Source organism: Chionomys nivalis, chromosome 5, assembly GCF_950005125.1.
Source record: "Chionomys nivalis chromosome 5, mChiNiv1.1, whole genome shotgun sequence".
NCBI lineage: Eukaryota > Metazoa > Chordata > Mammalia > Rodentia > Cricetidae > Chionomys > Chionomys nivalis.
The window spans coordinates 67962318-67990236 of record NC_080090.1 but is presented as its reverse complement, the minus strand read 5'-3'; the positions used below and the strand labels follow the sequence as shown (position 1 = coordinate 67990236).

Here is a 27919-nt window from a genome sequence, read left to right as displayed (position 1 = left end):
TACACTTAAAAGTCCATGAACATTTATTTCTTTGTAAATTGCATCAGGATGTGACTAAGAAAAAGGGAAACATGTGAAAATATAGCTTATTATTCAGATTGAAAAATAAGCTATATTATTTTCACATCTGAATAAAAAAGATGATTCACAGCCTGGTCTACAAGAGCTAGTTCCAGGACAGGCTCCAAAAACCACAGAGAAACCCTGTCTCGAAAAACCAAAAAAAAAAAAAAAGATGATTCAATTTCCTAGGCAATTTAAAATCATTTTATGATCCATATAAATTCTACTATGTAAATCATAGTACAAAAACTCAATTTTTTGCAAAGAATTAAAAATTTTTATTTTATATATGAGTGCACTGCAAATATAACTGCATGCCAAAGAGGGCATCTCAGGTCCTATTATAGATGGTTGTGAGCCACCATGTGGTTGCTGGGAACTGAACTCAGTACCTCTGGAAGAGCGGCCAGTGCTCTTAATGGCTGTGCCATCTCTCCAGCCCAACACTGCAACAGCTGACCCTGCACAAGTAGCTACTACTTCCATAATGACTACACTTGGTTTGATTATGTGACTACTTCCATGTCTCCCTGAGGCTTGGCTCTCATACCTCTTTTTATTCATATAATTAAGCCTCCATCCTAAGCATGTATCTTTCTTTCTCCCTCTCTCTGGCAATACTGGGATTTGAACCCAAGACCTCAATACTACATTCCCAAACTTAAGTCTGTATCTTTTAAAAAGGTAGTATGAATAATTTCAGACATCTAGATGACATGAAACTATATGTGATCAACTTTCAGATATCTTATAAGGTAGTTAATAGTATTCACATATACAAGAGTTATGTACAAAGAACAGAGTATCACTAAAGCTAGGAGAATTCATACACAAGGCAGAACTTACCTGAGTATAGAAGCCACTAGCTGCCTCTAGGAACAGAGAAAGGTTTGCCTGAACTTCACTCCGATTTGGGTTTGCTCGATTCTTTGCTTGGCCTTGTAGTGTTGTGATCTGATTCTTAAAGGCATGATTCCAGCTGAAAACAAAACGTAATTCTATTTGGTATAGTAGTAACTCACTGGGCAGACACTGGTCCCCCTGAGAACAAGAAAGAGCTGTTTGTTATATACCACACCAAACCAGCATCAAAGTTATTTAATTAAATAACTTCATGCTTTTCTTTGAACAAGACTATACATGCAGTAGAATACAACTGACTTTAGTGGGTACTTACCAAATGCTCCAGTAAGCAGAACGTGGCTTCTACTATGACCCTTTAGAGCTATTACAGTAAGAACTAATTAAGAATCCCAGGATAAAAACCAAAACCATAGTGGCAAGATCAAAGTAAAATAAGCTATTAACATTTTTAACACACTGGGCCAAAAATAATTATACCCTACTCAAAGTGACACACTTGGGGGGGGGGCTTTGTACATATCAAGTTCTATCCTTTACTTTCCCCAGATAATTATGCACAACATTCACTTCTATTTAATGTTTAATGATTTTGTTTATCTTACAGGTTAAGGCTTAATACTTTCTTTACAATATGAAATAGAAGCAACATTTCAAATTTTTATTTAAACAACACAATGCTAAAATTTAGTATACCAAAATGACATTAATCATTACATTATCAGCTTAAATTCAATATTAGTGAACTAAGGTATGAATCTCTTATTTTTGAGGCTCCAGAACTTTAAGGTTTTAAAAAAATAGTTTAGGACATCAATACTCCTTTACTATTGGTGATGCTTTCTTATCATGGACTCAAATATTACAGACATGAGTTCTGATTAGTTATTAAGTTAAACTACTAGACTTTCTAAAAACACAGGGCACAAAAAGCACAGGAAAAAGGAAAAACCAACATCATCACAACTTGGGCTATTTAGGCCTTACTAGTAAGGATGTTTTTTTTGTTTTTTCAAGACAGGGCTTCACTATGTAGCCCTGGCCGACCTCAAACACAGAGACCTGCCTGCCTCTGCTTCCTGAGTGCTAGGATTAAAAACAGAATGTTTTTAACTGCTGCTTAACTTTCCATCAAACTTACCATCCCTGTTTCAATTTATAAGACAAATCTTCTACCAAAGACCTTTATTCACTGATTATCTGCCATTTCATCCTTCCTAGAAAGAATACGTGGAATTGCCTAAACACACAAAATCTTTCTTTAGTTTTCTGGTGAGCAGGAAGATATAGCCATGGATTTGATTAAATGAACTTTCCTTACAATCAAATACACAAACAGTATGACATTGACCATAGTTTCTTGGCTTTTGGGCTAAGACCAAATGCAAAATCCCACTATCACAGAAAAGTCTATCTTTACTATCATGGTTTAATACAGATACACTTAAAATTTGAAGTATCATACATATGTTTAAATTTGTCCATTCCAGTATGTTCTAAGAACTGTCTCTGGTAAAATTCAAACCTAAACAGTCCTCCTCTCACCTTCTAAGACTGCCCCCGAAAAAAAAAAACACTAATCTTTAAATTTCTTTTTTTTAAATCACAAGTATTAGAATTTCATTTAAAAAGTTTACACTAGGGCAGGTAGAAAAATTATCAATTAAGCATTAATGTTTCAAAGTCTTGAAGATTCCTGATTGCACAGGAACATCTCAAATGACAATACTTACAGATCCTGTTCTACTTTCTTGTCTAAAGCATATTCCAGATCAGTAACTAGCATTTTCTGGTACAAGTCCTGCAGAGCTTGCCTGGATGTCCAGACCTCAGCTGGACCCAGCTTAGAATCTGTGTAACAAAGCAAACAAAACACGACCATGTTGTTAAGTCACTTAATCCATGAGCCACACCAATGACTCCTTCTTTCCCCATTCACTGCTGCACAAGTTTTTTGTTACTGTATTTCAAAGGACTTTCACCTCTGCCTTTCGGCTAATAGCTAAATTTGATTTAAAATGTTTTTGTTTGTTGTTTTAGGTATTTTTTAAAACCATGTACACCATGTGCATGTGTACGAAGTGTATGTGTATGGAGCTTATGTGAATGTGTGTGGGTGTATGCACTGGGTGAGTAGAGCAAAGAGAGCATCAGGCATCCTTCTATCACTCTTTACCTGCACTCGTGAGTCCCAGGGATCTTGCTGTCTCTACCTTCCTTATTCCTTAGCGCTGGGGTTGCAGGTATGCCCGGCATGACTTTACATGGTTGCTGGAATCTGAACTCCAGTTTCCATGCTTGTGCACAGAAAAAACTCCTGTGTGCTGACCCATTCGCTCCACCCATCTTTCAGCTTTAAATTTTCATTATGAAATTAAAATGGCCATTGAAAAACGATTCACTCTTTGCTGTTGGTTTGGATTTCTGCCTGTTCATGTCACAGCAGGTCATATATCTCAAATGAGTCACTCCATTTGAAATAATGTCGTCTGTCAAATTGTTAACCCCTGTCATTCAAGTCATGGTTCCCTTTGATTTTGAATCATTCCTACAAGGATCCTCACAAAATTTTTCTGTAAGTTCACCAACCAGCAGACGCCTGGATTACTACTACTCTATTATACTACCCTAGTGTAACTATGAAAATTATTTTCATGAATGGGACATGCCCATCCAAGGCACTTCTGTGATCAGTCCATATTATAACTTAAATGTGAAGAAAGGCCGAGGCCTGGTATTAAACTGCTCAAAAGGTCAGAAGAGTAACTGTATAGAATAAAATTAGGAAATCAGGCTCTGATTATGTATTTAAGAAATGGGGAGCCGGGCGGTGGTGGCGCACACCTTTAATCCCAGCACTCGGGAGGCAGAGGTAGGTGGATCTCTGGGAGTTCGAGGCCAGCCTGGTCTACAAGAGCTAGTTCCAGGACAGGCACCAAAGCTACAGAGAAGCCCTGTCTCGAAAAACAAAACAAAAACAAACAAACAAAAAAAAAACAAAACAAAAAAGAAATGGGGTCACATTTTTTGCCAAAGTCCTGTAGGGGTCGAACAGTTCGAATGCTGACAGTAAGCTTCCTCAGAACTACTTAACAAACTTTACAATTACATATTTCCAATATCTAGTTAATTCAATTTCATCTAGGAGTTTGCTGCTCTACATTGTCACAATTTCCACTCCTCTTTAGTTTGGCCGTTAGTATCTATAATTCACTATAATCCTATTCAGCAAAGAGTGCCCTGGATATTTGAGCTAATACAGAGGTTTGCTGGCTAGTAAAAATTGAGTCTTATAAAGTGTTTTTTGTTCATTTGCATGGAGACAGGATCTCAATGTCTAGCGCAGGCTAGCCCTTGAGCTTGTGCTCTTCCTACCTTCACTCTTAAGTGCTGGGATTACAGGTGTGCGCCACTATACTGGGCTTTAGGGGATTGCAGAAGTCATTCAAATGAGTAAATTTAAACAAACGTTTGATGCTTTGGGAAAAAGCATATGGTACATGCAGCTTGATGCTGTTCCATATACATGATACAGATAATATTTCTAAGGCTAATCCAAGCTCTAATTCTAACACTGATATCATACAATGTGGATGATGGCCACAAATGTGCTAATAACAGCAGTGAGCAACCCTTGTTCCTCTTTTGCCTTATACTTTATGATACAATAATCAGGCTCCTCATAAACATTATACCCTGTCAAAGCTGAAGAAACACTATCTCCCTAGTAGTATAGTCCCTTTTCAATTATAAATTTTGGTCAGAATGCTGGTTATCAATCAACATTAGCTGAATTGTTCATGTGTTAACCATACAACTAAATTCCTCCCAGACTAGAATACTATCTATTATCACGTCTCTCTTTGATAGGTTAGGATAACGCATGCTGTTATCAATGACATGCTGATCACTAGCTTTGAATTATCTTTTTATTTCAGCAGTTAAGTCCAAAATTCTTCCCAATGGACTTTAGCTATTATTCCGAGCAGAAAAGATGTATGAGAAAATGCACTCACTGAATTTCAGACTTTCAGCGCAGTTTCTATATAAGCAATTTTCCTGAAGGCTTACTTACTACTCAGGTTTGAGTAACTACAAACTGAAAAGAGCATTTCCTGGGAAAATATTAATCAAACAAAGCTTTATATAGTTACAATGGAGTGTGATTAATTTATATATTATTAATAAAAGATTCATAAAATTAAACAATCATGCAATTAATAGCAATTCTAATGTAGCATATACTACATTAATCTCCTGAGAAGTATTTAAGGGAAAATATAAGACCAATAAACATTTAAAGCAAAGTTATTATTGTTCTTGGCAACTAGCACAGGATTTGGTACTATATCCCCAAAAAGGGAATTTTCTTCCATTAACTTAATAGAATAAAATAGGTACTTAATAAAGAATTAAGACAGTCAATACCTGTCATTTCAGCCTTCAGGACTTCTGCCTGCCTAGATAAGAAAAAAGAACATTAGTTAAAAACAAACCAAGTCAAATTAATAATTATATTGAATTATCAAGTAAAACAATGCATTACAATAAGGCTAGATGGCTGGGAAGTCTATACCTTTCTTTAACATGCAGTATAACACTGGGTCTGGGAAAATTGATGTCAGAACTTACAAATTACTTCACAGATTAAACTGAAAACTTCCCCAAATCTGACTGTAAAGGTATTACAAGGTTTCCCCCAACACCTTGAAGACTAGTTTGTTTTCAATTTACCGGTTACCATAACATTTCAAATTCCTACTCTTCTCAAGCTGCTTGTTCCTGTCCCTTTCCCCACTGGCGATGACAGTTACATAGCTCTGCTCTGGCATTTAGAGTCCTCCCCTTATGAGATCAAAGTTCATTTCAATGGAATGCTCTTTCTAGCATTTCATTAAGGACTTGATTTTTCTTTCCTTTTTGACAATCTTGAGAATTCCATCTCTTTTTTTTATTTCTTTTTAAAAAATATTTATATATTTATTATGCATACAATATTCTGTCTGTCTGTATGCCTGCAGACCAGAAGAGGACATCAGACCTCATTACTGATGGTTGTGAGCCACCATGTGGTTGCTGGGAATTGAACTCAGGACCTTTGGAAGAGCAGGCAATACTCTTAACCACTGAGCCATCTCTCCAGCCCGAGAATTCCATCTCTTTGGCATAAAAACATGTTCAAGTTCCCCATACATTCTTTTTTAAAAAACCAAGAATTTCCCCCTCTGAAAGTCAAGAATTGTCTGTATAGGAAAGGCCCTAAACTGACCTCATGGTCTACCCTTAACTTCATACTTCATTCTCTTAGGAATGTTTTCTTTTTCATGGTAGTTTTATCAAAGCATTCGAGCTGTGGAAGGCAACCCCCAGAAGTTCTTTATGCCCACCTTCTTCCAAAGTCTTACTACTACCCTCTAAACAGCAGCTGTACCTTCATCCACTTTGCCTCCCCCCATATCCATTCCTCATCTGAATTACTGCAAAGGGTATTTTTGAAAGCACACTTCATCTTGCCAACTAGCTGCCTGAACTTAGTGATTTTCCACTACAAAGTCTTTAGTGACAAATTTTGGAGTCTCTGAACTCTTAGCTTTCACCACTCTTCTCTCCTTAATCTAGCGGTCGGTCTGTCACTGGACTTTTGAAAAGGATAGTCCCTGGGCTAAGAACACCACCCCCATTTACTGGCTAACCATCACTCCTGCTTTGTGTATGAGTCAGAGCATTACACTTCCTTGTGAAACACATCTGGAATAAGGAAATTCTTTGTCTACCAAAGTTGCTTTATAATAATGCAGCTTTTAAAAATATGTAACATCAGAATCTCTTTTGACTAGCATTCTGATTATCAGGAACTCTGAAACATGCTCTCCCACCGGTTCTGGTACTCTCTTGCATAGAAGAAGAATGATTACAGCTAACAATACATGCTGATCATCTAATCTTAACAACCAGAGAAGTAGATTTTAAATGTTATCTCCACAAAGTGATAAATACACTGGGTGAAGAATACACCCAAACATCCTGAGGCTGGATAATTATGAATACAAGCACTCAAACATCACACTGTACCCACTGTATATGTGTGACTACATGTCAATTAACAAAATTAATAAGAGTTATTACACCACGAGATTTCCATTTCAAAAGAACTAAACTGGAACAAAAACTAGAAGAATATAAAGGTACTGAACATTTTAGGGAAAGCACTATTTTACATATTTTATAGTAACTAAATTTTTAAAAGCTGTTATTTCATGTATATGGGTGTTTTGCCTGTGAACTGGTTTTTGTCAACTTAACACAAGTTGGAGTCATTTGAGAAGGAACCACAACTGAGAAAATGACCTCACCAGACTGGCCTGTGGACAAGCCTGCATGGCATTTTCTCGACTGATTAATTCTGTGGGAGGGCCAGGCTCTCTGGGGGAGGTGTCCCAGAACGGCTAGTGGTCCTGCGTTGTAGAAGAAAGTGAGCTGACTAAGAAAGCAGACAATGCCCTTCATGATGGACTATTCCTGTTAAGTCTAAATGAAATAAACTTCCTCCCCTAGTTGCTTTTGGTCATGGTGTTTATCACACTAACAGAAACCCTAACTTAAGACAGTTTGTGTGTACATCTGTGCATTACTTGTGTGCCTGGCACCAGCAGAGACCAGAAGATTCCGAGAACTCAGCTACAGAGGGTCATGAGCTATCACGTAGGTGGGAATGAAACAAGCATCCTCTGAACTGAAGAGAAGCCAGTGTTCTTACCACTCCAGTCCCCATGATTGTAAATTTTAATTTCAGTAAAATATAAAATACTTTTGTTTCTTATAGTCTTTAAAGACATCCACTGCTTACATATGCATATATACATATGTATCTTTTAAAGAGAATCACAATGGGGTTTAACATAAAAAACTATTAATATAAATGCACAATGCTCACCAGATAACTGTGCTTAGTACTGAACATTGTATACCAAAATAATTATCCATATAGTCCATCTTCAGTCATCACTTTAGGTCTTAACTTTCACCACTGAAAAAATCTTTACAAGGCTGCCAGCATATGATCTTAAAAATCCAAGGTCACACAAACTGAGAAAACACATATCCTCCCTACCAGTCACAGCTTTCCTGTCTTTTTCTCAAAATGGAATACTCTCTAGTCTAAAGAAAAACAAAAAAATCAAACTATATTTCAGCAATTCTTGATAAAAAAAACTTCAACAAATTAACATTAGTTTATAGTTAGTCAATGCTCATATAGATACAAGCATCTTAAAACAAAAACAACAAAAGCTCAGGACCTAACTATATACATAGCCTTGGCCAGGCTGAAATTTGCTGTGGAACAGGCTGTCTTCACACTTACAGGATACCTGCCCCTACAGTCCCACCTGTCTGGATACAAGTCAAGATGTTCTTCTCAGAAGAATATAAGCAATGGTGAGGTGTGTCTGTTCTTACTTTAAACTAAAGGAATACTGAAAGGAATGAAAATACCAAGAATCCCAAAATTAAACCACCATACTCTGGTGTGGGAGAATTGTCTGTATTCTGTCAATCATGTTATAAACGCTGATTGGCCAGGCAGGAATTATAGGCGGGAAAACCAGACAGGAAGTAGAAATGATGTAATGAAAACAGGAGAATTCTAGGAAGGAGGAAGTTGATCCCTCTCACTCCTGCCCAGACCACTGAAGCAGCAGGATGTGATCTGCCCCACTGAAAAAGGTACTGAGCCACATGGCTAACATAGATCAGAAAAACGGGTTAATCAAGATGTGAAAGTTAGCCAGTGAGAGGTTAGAGCTAATGGACCAATCAGCTTATAATTTATGGAGACCTATGTGTGATTTTCTTTGGGGCTAAACAGTTGTGGGGTACCGGGCGGGACAGAAACCCCAACAAACAAGCCAGCTCTCATGTTACAATACTCTTCATAATAAAACAGCAAAGTTAGTTTATATAAACTTTCAAAATATTATATACATTGTCTTTGGGATCTTTGTTTGTTTTCTTTTATTTTGCTATATGGTACCAGCGGGCCTTGAACTTCCATGACCATCCTGCCTTAGTCTCCCCAAGGGCTGGAACTACAGGTGTGCTACTACACCAGTATTCATTAGGAGAAATAAACTATGCCTGTCAAACAATAAAAAAGAAAAAAGTGAAATAAACTGCTGAAAAAAAGGCTGGATTAGTGATAATACATTGGAAACTATAATCTGAAACAATTCACATGGAGATAACATAATCAAGACCTATAAATATATTTAATGCATTCCAAGCACTAGCTACTACAAAAGCTAGCACTATAACACTGTTCTAAGGGCTTTGTGTAAGTAAATCGTTTAATGTAAACTATGTGCTATTACTGTCTCCATTTTATACCTGAAGAAAACATAAGCAGATATAGAGAGGTTAAGTAACAAGCCCATGGTCACAGACTTGGAAGTAGTACTTTGGCTTCAGAGTTTAGTTCCTAATCACTATAGCCAAGCACATCTGAGTCTAAGAAAATAAAACTCAAACATATGTAGTAATAGTCCATATAGCATTGGGACACATAGAAGATTTTTCTTCTTGAAGTTCAGATCTATTTTCCCTGTTTAAAAAAAAAATCAGAAACCATTCTAAACTCACAGCTATCAAAATAAAACACACAAATGCTAAGACACTTATTTTGGGATAAGTGGCTAGGGTAGTTGGTTTTCTTTTTTCTTCCCTTGGAGGAAGAGCCAAGGTGGGTTTTTTTTAACTTACTTTGTTCACTTGTTTAACATATAGTTCTAAGGAACAATTTGAGATAACTACAATATTCACCTATTATAGTCATAAACGTAAGAATCAAATCATAACCTAATTATGCCAAATAGTAAGCCAAATACTGTATGGTGAATATCCTATGGACACAGAGAAACATAAATATAAGCTCTCTAGACAGCAAGTTTTCTAATAGTAAATCAACTAGAGAAAAATAAAAATGCTGTACTCCTGTTATTTAGAAGGAACTCTAGGGAAGGTACTGTTACTCAGAGCTTTCCTCAGTTAAGGTTAACAAAAATGGATTTGCTTTCTGTCAGTGTATAAAAGCTTCGTACATGCCAATTACATCAGCATTTCTCAACCTGAGGGTCATGACCCCTTTTGAGATGAGCTATCCTGCACATGAGAGACTTACATTACAATTCATAACAGTAGGAAAAGTACAGTTATGAAGAAGTAATAAAATAATGTTATATTTGGGATGACGGTAACACGAGGAACTGTATTATAGGGTTGCAACATTAGAAAGGTTGAGAACCAGTGCTCTATACCATACATTCACTACGTGACCTACCTACAGTCTGTGAATATATGTATATATTCCATTCTGATCTAGTAATCTCAAGGACGAGAACCAAAGACAAAACTGAGACAGTAAACAGATAAAGTGCAAAGTCAAAAGCTACATATGAAGTTGGAGAACCAAGGAAGGCAGCAAATTATATATGAGACGACTTGCATGCTGTGTTTAAGAGTTCAAAGTCAGAGTATAGAATCACTATTAGGTTACTTACATCTGTGGGCACTGCATGCATACAGGGCACATACACACATGGGGAAATGACACTAGGTGTATAAAGCATAGATTAAAGATCATAACTGGAAATGAGATAGTGATAATACTAACTAGAAAAACTCTCCTTTCCAAGAAATCTCCAAAGTTAAACTAGGAAAGGGAGACAATACAGAGCAAAGAATCCAACATCAGTTCAGACAGCTTGGACAGTATAGGTAATTAATTGAGAAAGCTGAAGTAAGTGTACAGGCGGGCATTCAGAGATGAAGGTTGCTATGAGACCAAGTAAGACAAAGCATGTTAAATGACATCTCAAAGAAGGAAAATCTGGGACCAAACTACCTGCTAGTTCGGATTCTAACTGCAGTCAGGTATCCCTTCCCCTACTGCTTCCTGGGATCTCTTCTGGAAGAACACAGTGGAGTAAAGACAACAGTCAAAGGGGCAGTTAAGGACTCTAGTTCTTTACCTCCACAAAATGTTTAAGGAAAGAAAGATAAATTATTTAGATACCATAAAACTATGTTCTCATGTGAACAGATGATAAAACCAATATATTTTTATTATGAATAGAAAATAACATTGGTGGCAGACACAGGGAATACAAAAGAACCGAGTTAGGATGTTTTGCCATTTTTCTTTAAACTCTGTCCTTTCTCTATAATATCAGTTATGATTATATCTGATTATTTCAAAGTAACATTTAAAAACCTGAGACATAATAACATATGAAGCAAATAATAAATGACTGAAATGCCATGCTGAGAACAGAGTCCAAATCATCAGTTAAAATTAATAGCCTGCCAAGGTGGTGGTGGCGCATGTCTTTAAATCCAGCACTGGGAAGGCAGAGGCAGGAGAATCTCCATGAGTTCAAGGCCAGTCTGGTCTACAGTAGTGCTAGTTCCAGGGCAGCTAGGACTGTTACACAGAGAAACCCTGTCTCGAAAAACCAAAATAAATAAATAAATAATAAAATAAAAAATTAATAGCCTGATAATATAATTAATAATGTATTATCTGCTAAGTCTTCTTGCCATGCTTTCACCTATTATAAAATCTTTACATTCCACTTGGCACAGAGGTACATGCCTGTAACACACAAGCAGCCCCGAGATGGAGGCAGTAGGATTGAGAGTGTAGGGTCATCCCTGGGTAACACAGTAAGTTCAAGGCTAGGCCTGCCTGCATAAGAAGACTCTACTTTAAAACAACAAATAGCAGTGGTAGAATGCTTGCCGAGCCATGTCCATGCTTGACCCTCAACGCTGAAAACTAGCAAACAACTTTAAATTTCAGTCTTTCTATCAGGTAAGTAGGACAGAGGGATGAAATAATTTTCCTACTGTCACAGGATTAGGAAGTAGTAGAGCTCTGATTCTACCTTGCAATGCAATTCCAGAACCAGAGCTCATAAGCACTATAAAAATGAAGGTTTTCTGAAGTAGTTACAAATGTCACCATCAATCATGGTGGTATCAATTTATAGAGTATAAAACCACACCTCTGATATGAATCAGACAAGCTATGTCATTAAGATGCTACAGCAAGAGTTACTAACTGGTCATGCAGAAGAGGTCTTCTGTAATATATTATCACCAAACTCTCAAGGTCTTTGTGGCATTTAGTTGAATCCATGCTGACAAGTAAAACACAGAACTGATGTTTCCTGGGGTCAAATAAAATTACCAAATATGTAAAAGACAGTTTCTTTAACTCTGAAGAAAAATTAATAAGATGAATCTCAGGAAGTAGTTAAAAGTTCTGGCTATTCTTCCAGATGACCCAGGTTCATTGCCCAGCACCAACATGGGCTCACGATCATTTTAACTCCAGTCCCAGGGTATCCAATACTCTCTTCTGGACTCACATAGTGTACGCTTGTGGTATGCACAAATACACGCAGGCAAAACACTCATAAACATAATAAAGAAAAAAATTTATATGAAAAAGATGAATCACATGTACCTAGGCTTATAAATACTCAAAAAACTTTGAATCTAAACACACAAATGTATTTCAGTACATTTAAAGAAGTTTCCTTGGACCACAAGATATCAATGTTAATGTCAAAGTAAACCTAGCTTTAATTTCTCACAAAGCCACATAAGTAAAAATAGAATTTTTAGCATATCCTTTCCCAATTCTTCAGGAAGTCAAATTCTTTTCACAACGTCCACAGAATATGAAAAATTTAATATACACCTTGGAAATGAAAAACAATGCAGAAATCCCTTGTAATTTTTATCCTACCTAATATTACTTGATTTCAGATGCTCCTCTGATTTCAAGTTTTCGGTCCTCATCTGGGACTTAAATGAAACGTTTTCTCCCACAATGACTATCTGCAAGAGCATCCAATTTCTCACAAGGTAGAATGGTTTAAGACACTCTAGATAGAGGAGAGGAGGAAAATATGAGTTAACACAAAAAACAGAGAACGCCCCTAGGGAAAAACTTTTAAAAATTGATTTTAAATGACTTAATGTAAAAAGCAAAGGAAAAATAACAAAGTTTCTCTTCTTTTTATATTAGTTTCTTAAAACCCCTTTAAATGTTATTCTGTATATATTTCTAACAGATTTTGGTTGTAGACCCTAAATGACTCCCTTATGTGTGCTTCACTGCTTACAAGCTGAGTGATCTCTATAGGACAGTTTGATACCAGTTTCCTAGCGGGTACCTGCAGAGTGAGACTGTCCTGGAACAACATCAAACCACCTGGACTCCCTTTTTCCTGCTTTTGTTTTCCAAAACAGGGTTTCTCTGTGTAACAGCCCTGGCTGTCCTGGAACTCACTCTGTAGACCAGGCTGGCCTTGAACTCACAGAGATCTGACTGCCTCTGCCTGGGATTAAAGATGTGCAACACTACCACCACTACCATAGTTCTTATGTGCTAGACATTATACTGAAGTATTCTATATATGTGATCTCACAAAATGGGAGCATAAGAGACACTGCTATGTGTCTTCTTAAACAAATTAAGCTACTATTTGCTAGCTATAACCTAAAGTGAAACAGTTTAGTGGAACCTATGGTGTTCCAGTTTAGTTAGAAGATAGAGATAAATAAACCCCCTCACTGAGATGTTCTGAGGATGAAGAAGCGTAACAGAAGTTATTATTACTATAAGCACTGAAAAAAGAAGTCACCAATAACTGCATTTATCTTTACCATTTACAGTCAACTACAACCCCCAACCAGTCAAAAAAATGTAACTACTATCTTCTACAAATTAGGAAAGTGAACTTAGAACTGCATATCAATCAGTTTTAGAATCAAATACAAGGTTTTTTATAATTTTTAGCACTAAAATGACAGAAATGAGCTTTGTTGCTATACTTTCAAAGCATATATTCGTGGGAAAAAATTAGAGAAAGCAAGTCCAACTTCCTTGACATAGTAAATCAGATGGCGAAGCTCTGACCCTGACCCAGAGAGCCTCTGTTACTCTTAGTTTCTCGCTATTCTGCCTCTCGGCATCTTTATTGGCACTTTCACTCAACCTGGAATGTACTCTTTTCTCCCTCATCTGACCAGCTCATTCTTGGCTCGAGTAAAAACTGAGGTAATGCCTGTAAGAAAGCTGTGGTTTGGCCAATTATTCCAGTACATGTGTGTGCAGTTTTGCTACAGCACTGTACAAATAAATAATTTGTTTACATAGTTTTCCACTAAATAAGGTCTGATCTATTCAGGTGTGTGTTTGTGTGTGTACATCTAGCATGGTACTTACTATGAAATTCACCCAAATAAATACAAGTCAATGTGGACAATGTCTCAATTTAAAGCCAGGATCCTAACATCTAATACTATTTTTCAGGTATTTTAGGAAAAAAAAAATAGAAAAAAGAAATATGAGAACCAAGCATATCAGACTTTTTTTTTAAATACAGGAAATACACCACTTTATATAATTAAAGAAACACACGAGCGTTTACTTGTCTCTCTAAAATCCAGACTCTGCTTTCATTAAGTGCAATCTATGTACTATGTATCAAACAGTAAATAATTGTACAGAAATTAAAACATCTGAGATCCATAAAAAACAGTTCAATACTGTACATAATTAAGAAATTTAAATTAGGTCATCAACAATGTTAGATGAGATATACCAGAGCAAGTTTCCAGTTAGCTTTTTAAAAAACATTTGATTCTTTGTAGTAACACCTATACCTTCTTGAAGTATGCAAGCAAAGCAAGCTAAAAAAAAATTTAAATGAATAAACATGTCCTACAATAGAGGAAAAATTAAAAAGAAAGCAATTTTAATTTAAATTAGCACGATAGAAAAATGGTCAGGAAAGAGTAACTTAAAAAAAGTGAAGTAATCAGGTATCTGTATATGTGAATAGCAGGTGTAGGATTAACAGAATATCAAATCATGGTACAAATTTGAAAGAGTAGAAAATAGAACTGAAACTATGGTTAATGCAAACCAAAAGAAAAATGAGACCACTCTATAGTAGTAAAATGGCCAAATCCAGAACACTGACAAAACCAAAATACTGATGAGTATGTGGCTCCATAGGCACTCTCCCTGACTGTTAGCGGCAGCACAAACTAGTGCAGCCACTGGAACAGTCCAGCAGTCTCTCACATTTTATACTCACCACACAGTGCAGAAATTGTGCTTCCGGCACCTACACAAACAAAATGAAAACTTATGTCTACACAAAATCTGCACGCAGATATTTACAGCAATTTTATTTATTATTATCAAATCCTGGAAGCAACCAAGAGGCCCTGTAGCAGGTGAACAATCTATGGTACATCCTGATAACTATTTATTACTTAGTATATGATAAAGGAGAAAGAAACCTTAACACATATTGTTAAGGGAGAGAAAAGAATCTGAAACAGCTGAATGTTTTTAACTGTATAACAAACTTGAAAACTATGGGGACAGAAATAACTTTAGTGAAGGCCTAAAAGTGCTCTGAAAAAAATGTTTTTAAATTTAAAAAGGAAAGGAACAGAGAACAAAACGAGAACAGGAGTTTTGATTCTATCCTTGACACTGGAAAAAGTAATCATAGTCTTTTATTTAATGTAAAGTACTGAGTACCTTTAGATTAGGGAAGTACAAAGTCCAACTTCCTAACTTGCATTATTTTTGTATTTCACTGTAGGTATAGTAGGCTCCCAGGAATTAGTAGTAGTTATTCATTCTCTCTAAATTTGCCATTAATTTTATTTAGTTCAGAAACTTTTTTTTCCTTTTATGCATATTTTATATATGTCTGGTGGTACTGGGAACTGAACCCAGGTTCTTTATACTAGGCAAATGCTCTGTTATTAAACTATACATTTCTATATCACCAACCCTTTTTTCAAGAATTCCATTTTAAACAAACTGGTCTTGAACTTGCACTGTAGCCCAGACTGCTCTTAAGCTTTTGGCCCTTCTGTCCCAGTCCCTTCCCAGGCCGCTGCTGTACCATCCATCATTCCTAGGCATACAGAATATGCAGGCAAATCCCTGTGGCTATCAGGAAATAGTTCTTAACCATTTTTCTCCTCTGTTGGACTTTTCTTCTGTTGTTTCTTATCCTATCCTATCTTATAAATAAATGTTATATGTCCATCTTAAAAAACTTTCATAAACTGGGAGAAGTAGCTGAGACAGGAGGACTGCCGTAAATCTGGGCTACAGGGCAATACCCCGTCTCCATTCAGACACAGCTGAAGACAATTCAGTCTTATTATGCCCCACTTTTCCAAAGAAAAGCTTGTTTTGATAAGATAGATCCTCAATGACTTCCACATAGCTAAATCCAGCGGTCACTTTTCAACCTGTCAGCAGCACTTAAAGGAGATTCTGCCTTCTTGATATGGTTTTTTCCCCCCACTTGGCTTCTAGGATAACCATGTTTAACAAATTTTATCAGTTTTCTATATTCAGTGTAGTTTCTAAATGTCTCAAGACTTCTGGTTTTTAGCTTCTAGCTCAAGCTCTTTGCCAGGAGGTCTCTCTATACCCCTTTCTCTTCCCTAAACAAACTCCAATTTTAGAAAGGTTTTGGTAAAAAAGGCAATTACCACAAAAAAAAAAAATAGGTATCCTATAATTTCTTGCATAAATGATAGAAAAGAACGATCACATACATACTGTCATGGCAAGTGATAGTGTTCCTTGAAGAAACTAAGATATCACAAGTAATTTTTATGGCTTTCTCTGGCCTTAAGAGTCAAATGCTATTTATAGAAAAAACTCACAAATATGCAATTTTAAGGTCTATTGTGTGTCAAGTCTTCATGCTATCCCACTCTTAAGTAGTATCCTAACACAGAGGTGTGTGTGTTTGTTATTCAAATTTTCAACTTTCCTGAAAAGATCAAATATTTCCCCAAACTGATACCCACAGATTAAAATACTCAATAAATTGCAAATGTTGAACCACAGAAGAAAACCTATGGGATTGCCGGGCGGTGGTGGCGCACACCTTTAATCCCAGCACTCGGGAGGCAGAGGCAGGCGGATCTCTGTGAGTTCGAGACCAGCCTGGTCTACAAGAGCTAGTTCCAGGACAGGTTCCAAAACCACAGAGAAACCCTGTCTCGAAAAACTAAAAAGAAAAAGAAAAAAAAAAAGAAAAAAAAGAAAACCTATGGGATCACTTTAATAGAAGAAAATCTTAAAAGCAAACAAAGAAAATAAAAACATATTTTGTAAGAAATAATAAAGGTAAGAACCATGGTTGAATCCCTACAGAAAAAAAGCAAGAGCGAGGCATTGTTTTCAAAGTACAGAAAAAAGAAAACTTCAACATAATTTTATATTCAGCAAAAAAATCTTTCAAAAATCAAAGGAAAAATTACTAGATTATAGAGATTAAAACAAATATAGAGCTGGGTGGTGATGGCGCACGCCTGTAATCTCAGCACTCGGGAGGCAGAGGCAGGCGGATCTCTGTGAGTTCAAGGCCAGCCTGGTCTAGAAGAGCAAGTTCCAGGACAGGAACCAAAAACTACGGAGAAACCCTGTCTCGAAAATCAAAAAAGAAAGGGAGCGTAATGAGAACCTTGGAGGCTGAAGCAACATGAGCTACTGCCTCCAAATACACACACACACACACACACACACACACACACACACACACACACACGGGGAAGGAGGAATAAGTGAAAGCACACTGTTAGAGCATTTGATATTAACACACAGGTAAAAATAAAACAAAAAAGGAAAAGAATAGAAAAATCTACAACTATTTAATACTTCAAAATTCATCTTTTAGTAAATAACAGGATAAGCAAGGCAGAAAACCAGTATGATTAGATCAGTTCTACCAACCAACTTACCTAATTAATATCTATAGAATATTTTGCCCAACACAACATTTTTTTCCCAAGTGCACTTAGACAATAAACTGAACCACAAAACAAGTCTTAATAAATTTAAAAGAACTAAATCATATAAATACAAATCAATTTAGAAAGCCAGCTACAATTAGTTTTTCACATCGAGAAATGTTTGCCAAATTCTTCAAATAACTTAAAAAAAAAATCAAAGAATTTATTTCTAAAGAACCAAAATTCAAAGGAGCAATGCCAAGAGAAATTTGAAAGTGTTTTAAACCAAATAAAACGGGAAATGTGCATAATGTATAGTACAAAGCAAAGGCAGCAGGGAGGCATCCAGAGCTTTGAGTGTTTATACAGAAGAGAAAGCTCTAAAAGCACTGATCGTAAGAAGCTGTAAAAAGGGGCCCACTCCACTCAAAACAAATGGGATGAAGAAAACAATGTAAAGAAAATAAACAGAAAGTGAGAACCAAAAGTCATTATTTTGGAAACACTTGCAAGTACCCCCCCAAATGACCTATAGTTAGAATACAATTTCAATAAAAGCCTGAACATATGGTTTTTGATGGAAATTGGTAGACATTTTCATGTTTAGCTGGAAACACAAGTATTTATAACTAACAATTTTCCAAATGAATAAAGTTTGAGAATGTGTATGTTATCTGACTTTAAAACTTACTAAAACTGGGCAGTGGTGGTGCATGACTTTAATCCCAGCTCTCAGAAGGCAAAGATCTAAAATTCAAGGTTTACCTCAGTTACATAGCTTGAAGACAGCCCATTTGGCCTCAAAAATTAAAAAAAAGGGAAAAAAGAAGAAAAAAACTGATGTAACTTATACACATCTTTATACTGTAAATCATCTCTGAATTATTTCTAACACCTCATACAATGTAGATGTTTAGTAAATAAAAGTCGGTACTATATAGTTTAGAGAATGGCAACAAGAGAAAAAAAAATCCATGCATATTGAATACAGATACAGCTTTACTATTATTGCTGGGAACTGTGGGCTTCATGTATGTGAACCCTATCATGGCACAAAGGGTTTTTGGGCTTTTGTTTTGTTTTTCCTGAATATATTCGATGCAGGGTTGGCTGAATCCATAGATGTGGAGCTGGCAGAGGTTGTGATTCCTTCCAGTTGTTGTAATACTAATTCTTAAAACATAACCAAAAATTATTTGCAATCAGCCCATGCTATGATCTCATTTTACATATTTTTTATGTGACTTGGATGGGTGTTTTGTCTACATATATTTCTGTGTACTAACCACGTGCATGCCTGATGCTCATAGAAGTCAGACGAGAATGCTGAGTTGTGATTGGGAACTGCATTACAGACAGCTGTGAATCACCATGTGAGTTCTGGGGTTAAACCTGTCCTCTGGAAGAGCAGTCAGCGCTTTGAATTGCCTATTTGGTATCTCACCATAACTGGATATACTCAATAGCCATACTTTTATTCCCTATGTCCTTTTCCCCATTATCTTCTACTTCTTTTCCTCTCCTTCATTCTTCGTATCTAACTAGTTATTAAAAGCCATTGACTGCATCCTTGCAAAATCCCTCAGTAATGTTTCCCATTATCCCAATAATACTAATACAGGCTCTCATCTCCGTCATAACTTCATTTGCAGAGTTCCCGAAATTTACCTTGCTAATTCAAAACACACCAATTTACAACCCAAAGCATATAAAGTCTTTCATTCAATATGCCAACAACTTACCTTCCAATTCTGTTTCTATCTTCCTAAACTCCACGCTCTGACTCTTTGCAAGACAAAAGTATAATTCATACTCACGTTCCTCTTTAGGATAGTGCTTTTTACTATAGTTTGTGAATAAATATGTTAGATGTCCTGATTAGATTTTTTTTTTTTGTCAACTTGACAAGTCAGGGTCATCCGGGAGGAAGAAATTTCAATTGAGAATATGCCTGCATTAGGTTAGTCTGTAGGCCTGTGGAGCATTTTCTTGATTAATGATTGATGGAGTGAGGGCCCAGCCCATTGTGGGCAGGCAAAGCAAGCCAGTAAGCAACATTCCTCCACGGTACCTGCTTTAGTTTCTGTTTCCAGGTTTCTAAATAAAGCTTTTCCTTCCTAACCAAGTTGCTTTTGGTCATGTTGGTTATCAAAGCAATATGAAGCAAAACAAGACAAACTATAATGAAATATAGTTATATCCAAACAATTGGATAGCCAGCGTAGATGTGCACACCTTTGATCCCAGTCGTTAGGAGGCAGAGGCAGGTGGATCTCTGAGTTTGAGGCCAGCCTGGACTACAGAGTTCAGGACAACCATAGCTACATAGAGATATCCTATCTAAACAAACAACTGTATATTTAAACATCAAGGTAATAAATGTAATTTCACACAAAAAGCTCTTTTTAAACACTTAATAATAAAAACCCTTTGTTGGAATCTCCTCATGATCTATATTACTACTGGCCAATAGAAAGAAATACATAATCAAGTTCTCTAGTGATGCTGAAAATTGAAAAGAAACAATGAAACTTGTTTTAATACTATAATCTAACCTCACGTGCCCAAAATATTACCATTTCAACATATATTCAATATAAAGTCAATTAAAGATTTTAAATTTTTTGCTCCAAATTTCAAAATTTAGTATTTCACAATTATATACCGTGTCTAAATTCAATACCATAATTTTTAATTACTGATTTTTAGATTTCATAAAATATACTACTGAAAGATTTAATTTTTCCCCTCTTTTTAGGTGCACAAGTGTTTTGTCTGCATGAACATCTTCTGTTCACTCTATATGTGCAGTGCCTGAAAAGACCAGAGTGGGTACTGGATCCCCTGGGATCTGAGTTACAGATTGTTGTTGAGCTGTCTTGTGGGAACCAAACCAGAGTCCTCTGGAAGAGCAGCTAGTGCTCTTAACTGCTGATTCATCTCTCCAGCCCCCTAAAAGTAGATTTTTACACCCAAATTGTTTAACATACTTAGCGTTTGAGAGACCTAAGCACACATCTTTAAAGTTCAAATTAAATAAATTGAAGTTCCAGGGACCAAGGTGCACAGTTCATAAGGTATAGTTGGCCCAGCATGCATAAAACCTTGAGTCTGATCCCAGTCATGTTCCCACTCACAAACCAAGTGTGGTTTGTCTTAAGCCTGTTAATCTTACCATTTAAGTGATAAAGGCAAAACTGGAAATTCAAAATTATCCTCAGCTACATAACTACATAGTAAGTACGAGGCCAGCCTGTGCTACATGAGATTCTAGCCTTACCCCCAAAAAGTGAAGATTAATAAAGTCCATTTTGTATGACTTGTTTTGTCAGGGAAAAATTTTAACATATGTGAAATGCCAAAGTACTACAGAAAAAGAGAAAAGATTGATGTATTAATGAGACAGAGAAACTGAATTTTAACTTTTTTTTAGTTTAAATGAATTCAAACTGCTATGTGTAGCTTGACAAAACACAGCAATATAGCAGTATTATTAAACCTCAAAAATCATCTATCTTCCTCCATCAGTAAAGCTTCAAGAAACAGTAAAAGTGTAAAATAATTACTATAAAGAGTTAGGCAAGCCAGTAAGGGAAAATACACATTAAAGACTGCATTAAGTAGCTAGTTAAGAAGACTTTTTAAATGACTGGATACCCAAAGAAGCAGACTGTCAGAATCATTCAGTGTGGAATGTTTCTAGACAAGTGAGCAAGGACAATGGGATGAGGGGAAGAGGGTACTGTGTTAAGATAGTAAACCAATGTCAGAAGAAGGACAGGAAAAGACAAGATAGGGTGAGGATGAATAGAAAAAAGACTAATAAAGGAGAAAGGAAGAAAAAATCAGTATATAAGAAGTCTAAACTAGAAGCAGATTAATGCGGGGGGGGGGGGGTGTTGTGGTTGGTATGGCCGAATCTAAGACTTTAGAGACAGAGTTCTAAGAATGGCAATGTATGCTGTGGCATGGCTAGAGCAATATATAGTGAGAGAAAGAAACAAAAAAACTTAAAGAATAGTATCAAATCGTTTCCTTCCCTAAGGAAACACCAGTCATAGGAAACTCTTGAGAAACAACTACACCTCCTTCCTGGAAGCTTACTACACATATTAGCACATTAAAAGTTGTAAGAATCCAGTTTTACAGTCAGGTGGAGTGGTGCTTATCTGTAACCCTACAGAAGAGGCTGAGGTAGAAGGAATGCCACAAATTTAAGGATAGCATGGGTTAGAGTGAGAATGAGGTCAACCAAGGCTCTATACCAAGACCCTGAATGCTCCTCAAAAGATCGTTAAATCAGGTGCTCTTAAACTAATTTTGTCTTGTAGTACTGATAATCCTAGCGTCTATCTATAACAGAGAATGCTGACCAGCAGAACACATTCTAATACATGCTACAGCATTGGATAGGTTTGCCATATATTAAAGAATCTGCTTTATGAGGAGAGATCATCATCAGTACTGATGACGATGTGTGGAAACAGGTGCTTTTAAACAGTGCTGGAATCAAGATCAACACCTTCAACTCCGTGATGCTCTATGAAAGAAAATATTATTTTAACTTACTAATTTTGCTTAACAGCTTACTATAAATAAATAGCCTAGAACAACCTACATTATCGAAAGTTCAACAGAATCTCCAGGGCACTAAAATCACCATGGTTGCATGTTTTCTGAAGGGGGGGGGGCACGGAATCAGCATTTTTGCCTTTCCCTGGTTCCAGTGGCTGCCTGAATCCCTTAACTTGTGGCCCTCCTTCCATCTTCAAAGACAAAAGAAAGGCTTTTCTAGCTTTCTGCTTTTTTCCACAATTATGGGTCCTTGTGATTACAATGGGTCCAGTAGATAATGGCACTTTAAAGTTTGCCAGTTAGCTATGCAAATTCAAATGAATCTTTAGTTTCCTCTCAACAAGTAACAAAGAGTAAGATATTCACAGGGGTTTTTTTGTTTTGTTTTGTTTTTTTTTTTGAGACAGGGTTTCTCTGTGGCTTTGGAGCCTGTCCTGGAACTAGCTCTTGTAGACCAGTCTGGCCTCAAATATTCACAGGTTTTAAAGATTAGAAGATAAACTGGGCGGTGGTGGCGCACGCCTTTAATCCCAGCACTTGGGAGGCAGAGACAGACGGATCTCTCTGAGTTCGAGGCCAGCCTGGTTTTGTTACAAGAGCTAGTTCCAGGACAGGCTCAAAAGCTACAGAGAAACCCTGTCTTGAAAAACAAACAAAGATTATAATAAAAATACATAAAATTAAATTGACACTGAAACTAGGCTCTTTGCCCATCTAAAACTTTGGACTTTACACGGGAAGTCCAGTTTCTCATTAAATTCTTCTAGTAACCTACTATGATCACTAGCAGCAAAATTAAAGCTAGGGAGACTTACAGTTACCCTGTTAGTATGTAAGGTCAGGGACCTGAACTCAGAACAACCCAAATACAAATTAAGGTGGTCTTAATTCAAAGACCTTTTTAGTCATTTTTTAAAATCATGCTCCTGTTCTAAGAAGCAAAAACAAAACAAATAAAACTCCTGTGTACAAATTTAGTCAGTTAAATTATTTTTAAATTAGAAAATAAATATGTTGGTTTCTTTTCCTATCCGTTTATAAGCCAGAATTTATAACGAATATGCCTCATCATTTGAATTGTGTTTCTCAAAATGCTGTTTTTTTTTTCATTAAAGAACAACTGGTCAGAAAAACAAATGGCATTTTTATTACAGTTATTTAAATTTGAAAAATATAATCTCATAGAATTATATATTAAGCCAGGTGGTGATGACACATACCTTTAATCCCAGCACTCGAGAGGCAGAGACAGGTGGATGGATTTCTGTGATTGAGGCCAGCCTGGTTTACAAACCAAGTTCCAGGACAACCAACACTGTTACACTGTCTCAAAAAAACCAAAAAAGAAAGAATGGAAAAAAAGACCAAACTTTTTTATTCAATTTCAGTATATATATCTCATTGCTGTACAGTATATCAAAGAAAATGCAGCTAGGTGATAGCCTAATATAAGAAATGAAATCATTTATGACCTAAGAAGCATTAGTAGAATCTAATATACAGCATTATGACTGACGATAGCCCTGAAACACTATGTCTTGAGAAGAGAGAGAGAAAAAAAAAAGACTACAACTTCTGAAGTCTATAAACATTGGGCTTGGGGAAACTGATGCACTAATATGGCAGTTATGTAGAAGGAGGCCGCTTGTTCATTCCCAGCTGCCCAGACTCCCAAAATAACCACACAGAAACTATTATTTGCAATACTGTTTGGCCAATAGTTTATGTGTATTTCTGGCTAACTCTTATATCCTAAACTAACTCATCTCTGTTAATCTGTTTATCACCACAAGGCTGTGGCTTACCGGGTAAAGTTCTGTTGTTTGTCTCTGGTGAGGCTACATGGCTTTTCCCTGACCCCACCTTCTTTCTTCCAGCATTTAGTTTAGTTTTCCCTGCCTAGCTCTACTCTACCCTACCACAGGCCTAAGACAGTTTCTTTATTAACCAATGGTATTCACAGTCTACAGAGGGGAATCCCACATCACCTCCCCCTTTTCTGTTTAAATATGAAGGAAAGTTTTTAACTTTAACATAGAAAAATTACATAGAACAAAACAGGTACCAAGCAAGAAATACAGTTATAATATTTATATCTATTTTATCTTTTATTATATCTAAGGAAAACTGTAACTATTCTTCAGCTCCATCAAAGACTTCAGAAGGATATACTATTACCTCAGTAAACAGCAAGTGCATAGTAAGCAACTTTCAATACTCTAGAATTGACAGAGATTATCTCACTGCCTGGACAGTCACCCAAAGTTCTTCTGTATCTTTGGAGCATCTATTTTCAGCCTACAGGCCCATAGTATCCAGCAGACTTTTCCATAAAGTAGAAATTTTCTTTCTGGTTTTTTTGAGACAAATTTTCCCTATGTAACAGCCCTAGCTGTCCTGGAACTAGCTCTTGTAGACCAGGCTGGCCTCAAACTCACAGGGATTAAAGGCGTGCGCCACCACCGCCTGGCCAAACCAGGAAATTTCAAAGACAGTTTCACCTATTTTGGCAGTTTGTCAGTCACTTTCTTCTGTGTCCTACAGAATGTCTGGCAGTCTCTTTCATGAAGCAGGAACCTCGAATGATCGTCTCATCTTGAGGCAAGTTCAGCAGTCATTTCTCTGTGGGTCCTGCATGTCCAGTTCACACAGCATACCATCAAGCAGTCCAGGCAAGATCAGTTTCTTGTCCAAATGATTAACAAACTCCATAAGGAGTCTCTTCAATGCCTATCATCCTCTTGACATAGCTTGGTGCTGCCAGGAACAGATGTGTCTCACTGTCCTGTAAAGTTGTAAGTTCTTAAACATCTTAAATGCCATATTCTGAAGGTCTCTGAAAGATTTGAAGAATGCCTACCTATCTCTATATATCTAGAAAACCTAACTAACATGACTACAAGTTTGACTATTATAGATGACTATCTATTAACCCCTATGTCTTAATTATACATTACATTTTTAAATGCGCTGGACAAACACAATACCTTAATCAAGATCACAAATACATATACACAGCATAACAAAACTGACCTTAAATTTGTATCAACAAACTAAGATCCATACCAATGCAAATTATTCATATATATAGCACAGCTATTTAAATACAACAGACTTTTAGGCTGGGTGGTAGTGGCATACACCTTTAATCCCAGCAGAGGAGGAGCAGAGGAGGCAGAGGCAAGTGGATCTCTGGGCGTTCGAAGCCAGCCTAGTCTACAGAGCTAGTTCCAAGACAGGCACCAAAGCTACCGAGAAACCCTGTCTTGAAAAACAAAAACAAAACAAAACTCTCAAAAGGTAGATAGCAACAAAACAAAATGCCATGGGAACTGTAATAAGGAGCTAAGGTGTAGTTCGGTGGCTGAGCACTTGCCCAGAATGCATGAACCTCTAGGGTTCCATCCCCAGCAAGGGGTGGGAAATAGGCACAGATGAGAAAGAAAACTCAGAAGTCCATTATCAAAGATTCTACAAAGTATTTTTTCTTTTAGCATACCTGCATTAAAGCCAATGAGGCTTTACTTAATGTCAGTAACTAAAGAACTGAGGCATATCATCTTTCCCCCAATGATACAGAATTCCTGCTGCTCCCTATCTGCTTATCACAGGAATAAGATAAATCCTGCAATACAAATTTGCTTTCAGAATTACACAAACTTGCTAAAGCTTTTGGTATAATTTAATAATAATTATTAATAATTTATGTGTTCCAAATAACTAGTAAAGCGTAGTTAAGATGAGACTGCTTACTAAAAGGAAGAGAAAACTCAAGTCTCATATGTCCCAAAGAACTACTGCATAAGAATTGACTTCTCTTCAATTCCTTTCCCTTTAACTTTTAACTTGGTTACTTCTGCTACTGTTTTAAAACTATGCTCAGACGGTTGATCCAAATTGGATCAACCGTCTGAGCTCTTAAGGTCCAAATGAGGAGCAGAAGGAGGGAGAACATGAGCAAGGAAATCAGGACCACGAGGCGTGCACCCACCCACTGTGACAGTGGAACTGATCTATTGGGAGCTCTCCAAGGCCAGCTGGACTGGGACTGAATAAGCATGGGTTGAAACTGGACTCTCTGAACGAGGCGGACAATGAAGGCTGATGAGAAGCCAAGGACAATGGCACTAGGTTTCAATCCTAATACATGAACTGGCTTTGTGGGAGCGTAGCCTGTTTGGATGCTCACCTTCCTGGACCTAGATAGAAGTGGGAGGACCTTGGTCTTCCTGTAGAGCAGGGAATTTGGACTGCTCTTCAGTATCGAGAGGGAGGGGGAGTGGACTAGGGGGAGGAGAAGTGGAGTGGGGATAGGGAGAGGGGAGCGGGGGGAGGGGGCAATATGTGGGAGGAGGGGGAGGGAAATGGGAAACGGGGAGCAGTTGGAAATTTTAAGTAAAAAAGAATAAAAAAAAAAAAAAACTATGCTCAGGCTGCACAATGGCATATGCCTCTAGTACATGAGGCCTCTGAAGCAGAAGGATCACTTGAGCTCAGAGTTGGAGATCAGTCTAAGCGACGTATCACAACCCTGTTTCAAGAATGCTACCACCAGGGGGCTGGAGAGACGGCTCAGAGGTTAAGATCACTGACTGTTCTTCCAAAGGTCCTGAGTTCAATTCCCAGCAACCACATGGTGGCTCACAACCATCTGTAATGAGATCTGATGCCCTCTTCTGGTCTGCATGTGTACATGCAGGCAGAATACTGTATAGATAATAAAGAAAACATTAAAAAAAAAAAAAAAAAAAAAGAATGCTACCACCAGAGGCTAAAGAGGCAGCTCAGTAGTTAAGAGCACTGACTGATCTTCCAGAGGACCCGAGTTTGATTCCCAGCACCTATGTGTGTTCACAACCATACATTACAGTTCAGAGGATCCAATGCCTTATTCTGGCCTGTGTAAGAAGCACTGCACGCATGTGATACACAGATCCCCAATGGTGCTGGGAAGCTTTCACTGCAACCTGAAGGGGTAAAAGGTTCTACTTGTCTGTGAATACTCATGCCTACTGTAAAATACATATGACCAGGTGTGGAGACCCTAGCCTGCAACCCCAGAACTCAAGAGGCTAAGGCAGGAGTGCAGTGGGTTGATGGATGCATGAATGGGATGGATGACAGATTAAAAAGTTAAGACATATTCTCTACCACAATCTAGCTAGAATGATTAACATTAATGTGAAAACAGGGGGGAAAAAAGGAACTACAAGTACCAAAAAAGAAGAAATAGTTTGGATCCAAAGAAAGCAGAAATCAACAGAATAAAAAAGGAAGTCATTTAAAAAGTCAAGTATAACTAGGCCAGTGGAGGACAGAACTTCCTGTAGTTTTAATCTGAAATAAACATGACATGTTCAGAGACAAGGAGCCAATCATTTGAATTGTTTTGTTTCTAATGCCACTGATGGAAGTAGATGAGTTATTTTTATGAGGTCAACAATGTCAGATTAAGGAGTATAATTAAGGGAAAGCCATATAAAGTATTTTTTTCAAGAATATTAATTTGGAATAAATGCAAAATGTATATTTGTGGTGGGACAGATGGTGTGGAGTCTAAAGAAAAAAC

The 27919-nt window shown here is 37.0% G+C and overlaps 1 protein-coding gene across 5 annotated transcripts in view; it reads right to left on the bottom strand.

Moving 5' to 3' along the window:
* Positions 1 to 27919, bottom strand: part of Smg7 (SMG7 nonsense mediated mRNA decay factor) — a 62846-nt gene that overhangs the window by 26024 nt on the left and 8903 nt on the right. For 2 of the 5 annotated variants that reach the window (XM_057769515.1, XM_057769518.1), the window contains exons 2-6: positions 15096 to 15125; positions 12734 to 12872; positions 5353 to 5384; positions 2658 to 2775; positions 910 to 1042 (exon numbers count right to left, since the gene is read on the bottom strand). In XM_057769515.1, coding sequence (XP_057625498.1) covers positions 910 to 1042; positions 2658 to 2775; positions 5353 to 5384; positions 12734 to 12837 — 387 coding nt within the window. In that variant the 5' untranslated portion in view covers positions 12838 to 12872; positions 15096 to 15125. The remainder of the gene's footprint in view (positions 1 to 909; positions 1043 to 2657; positions 2776 to 5352; positions 5385 to 12733; positions 12873 to 15095; positions 15126 to 27919) is intronic. The other 3 variants (XM_057769516.1, XM_057769519.1, XM_057769517.1) reach the window with 3 other exon arrangements.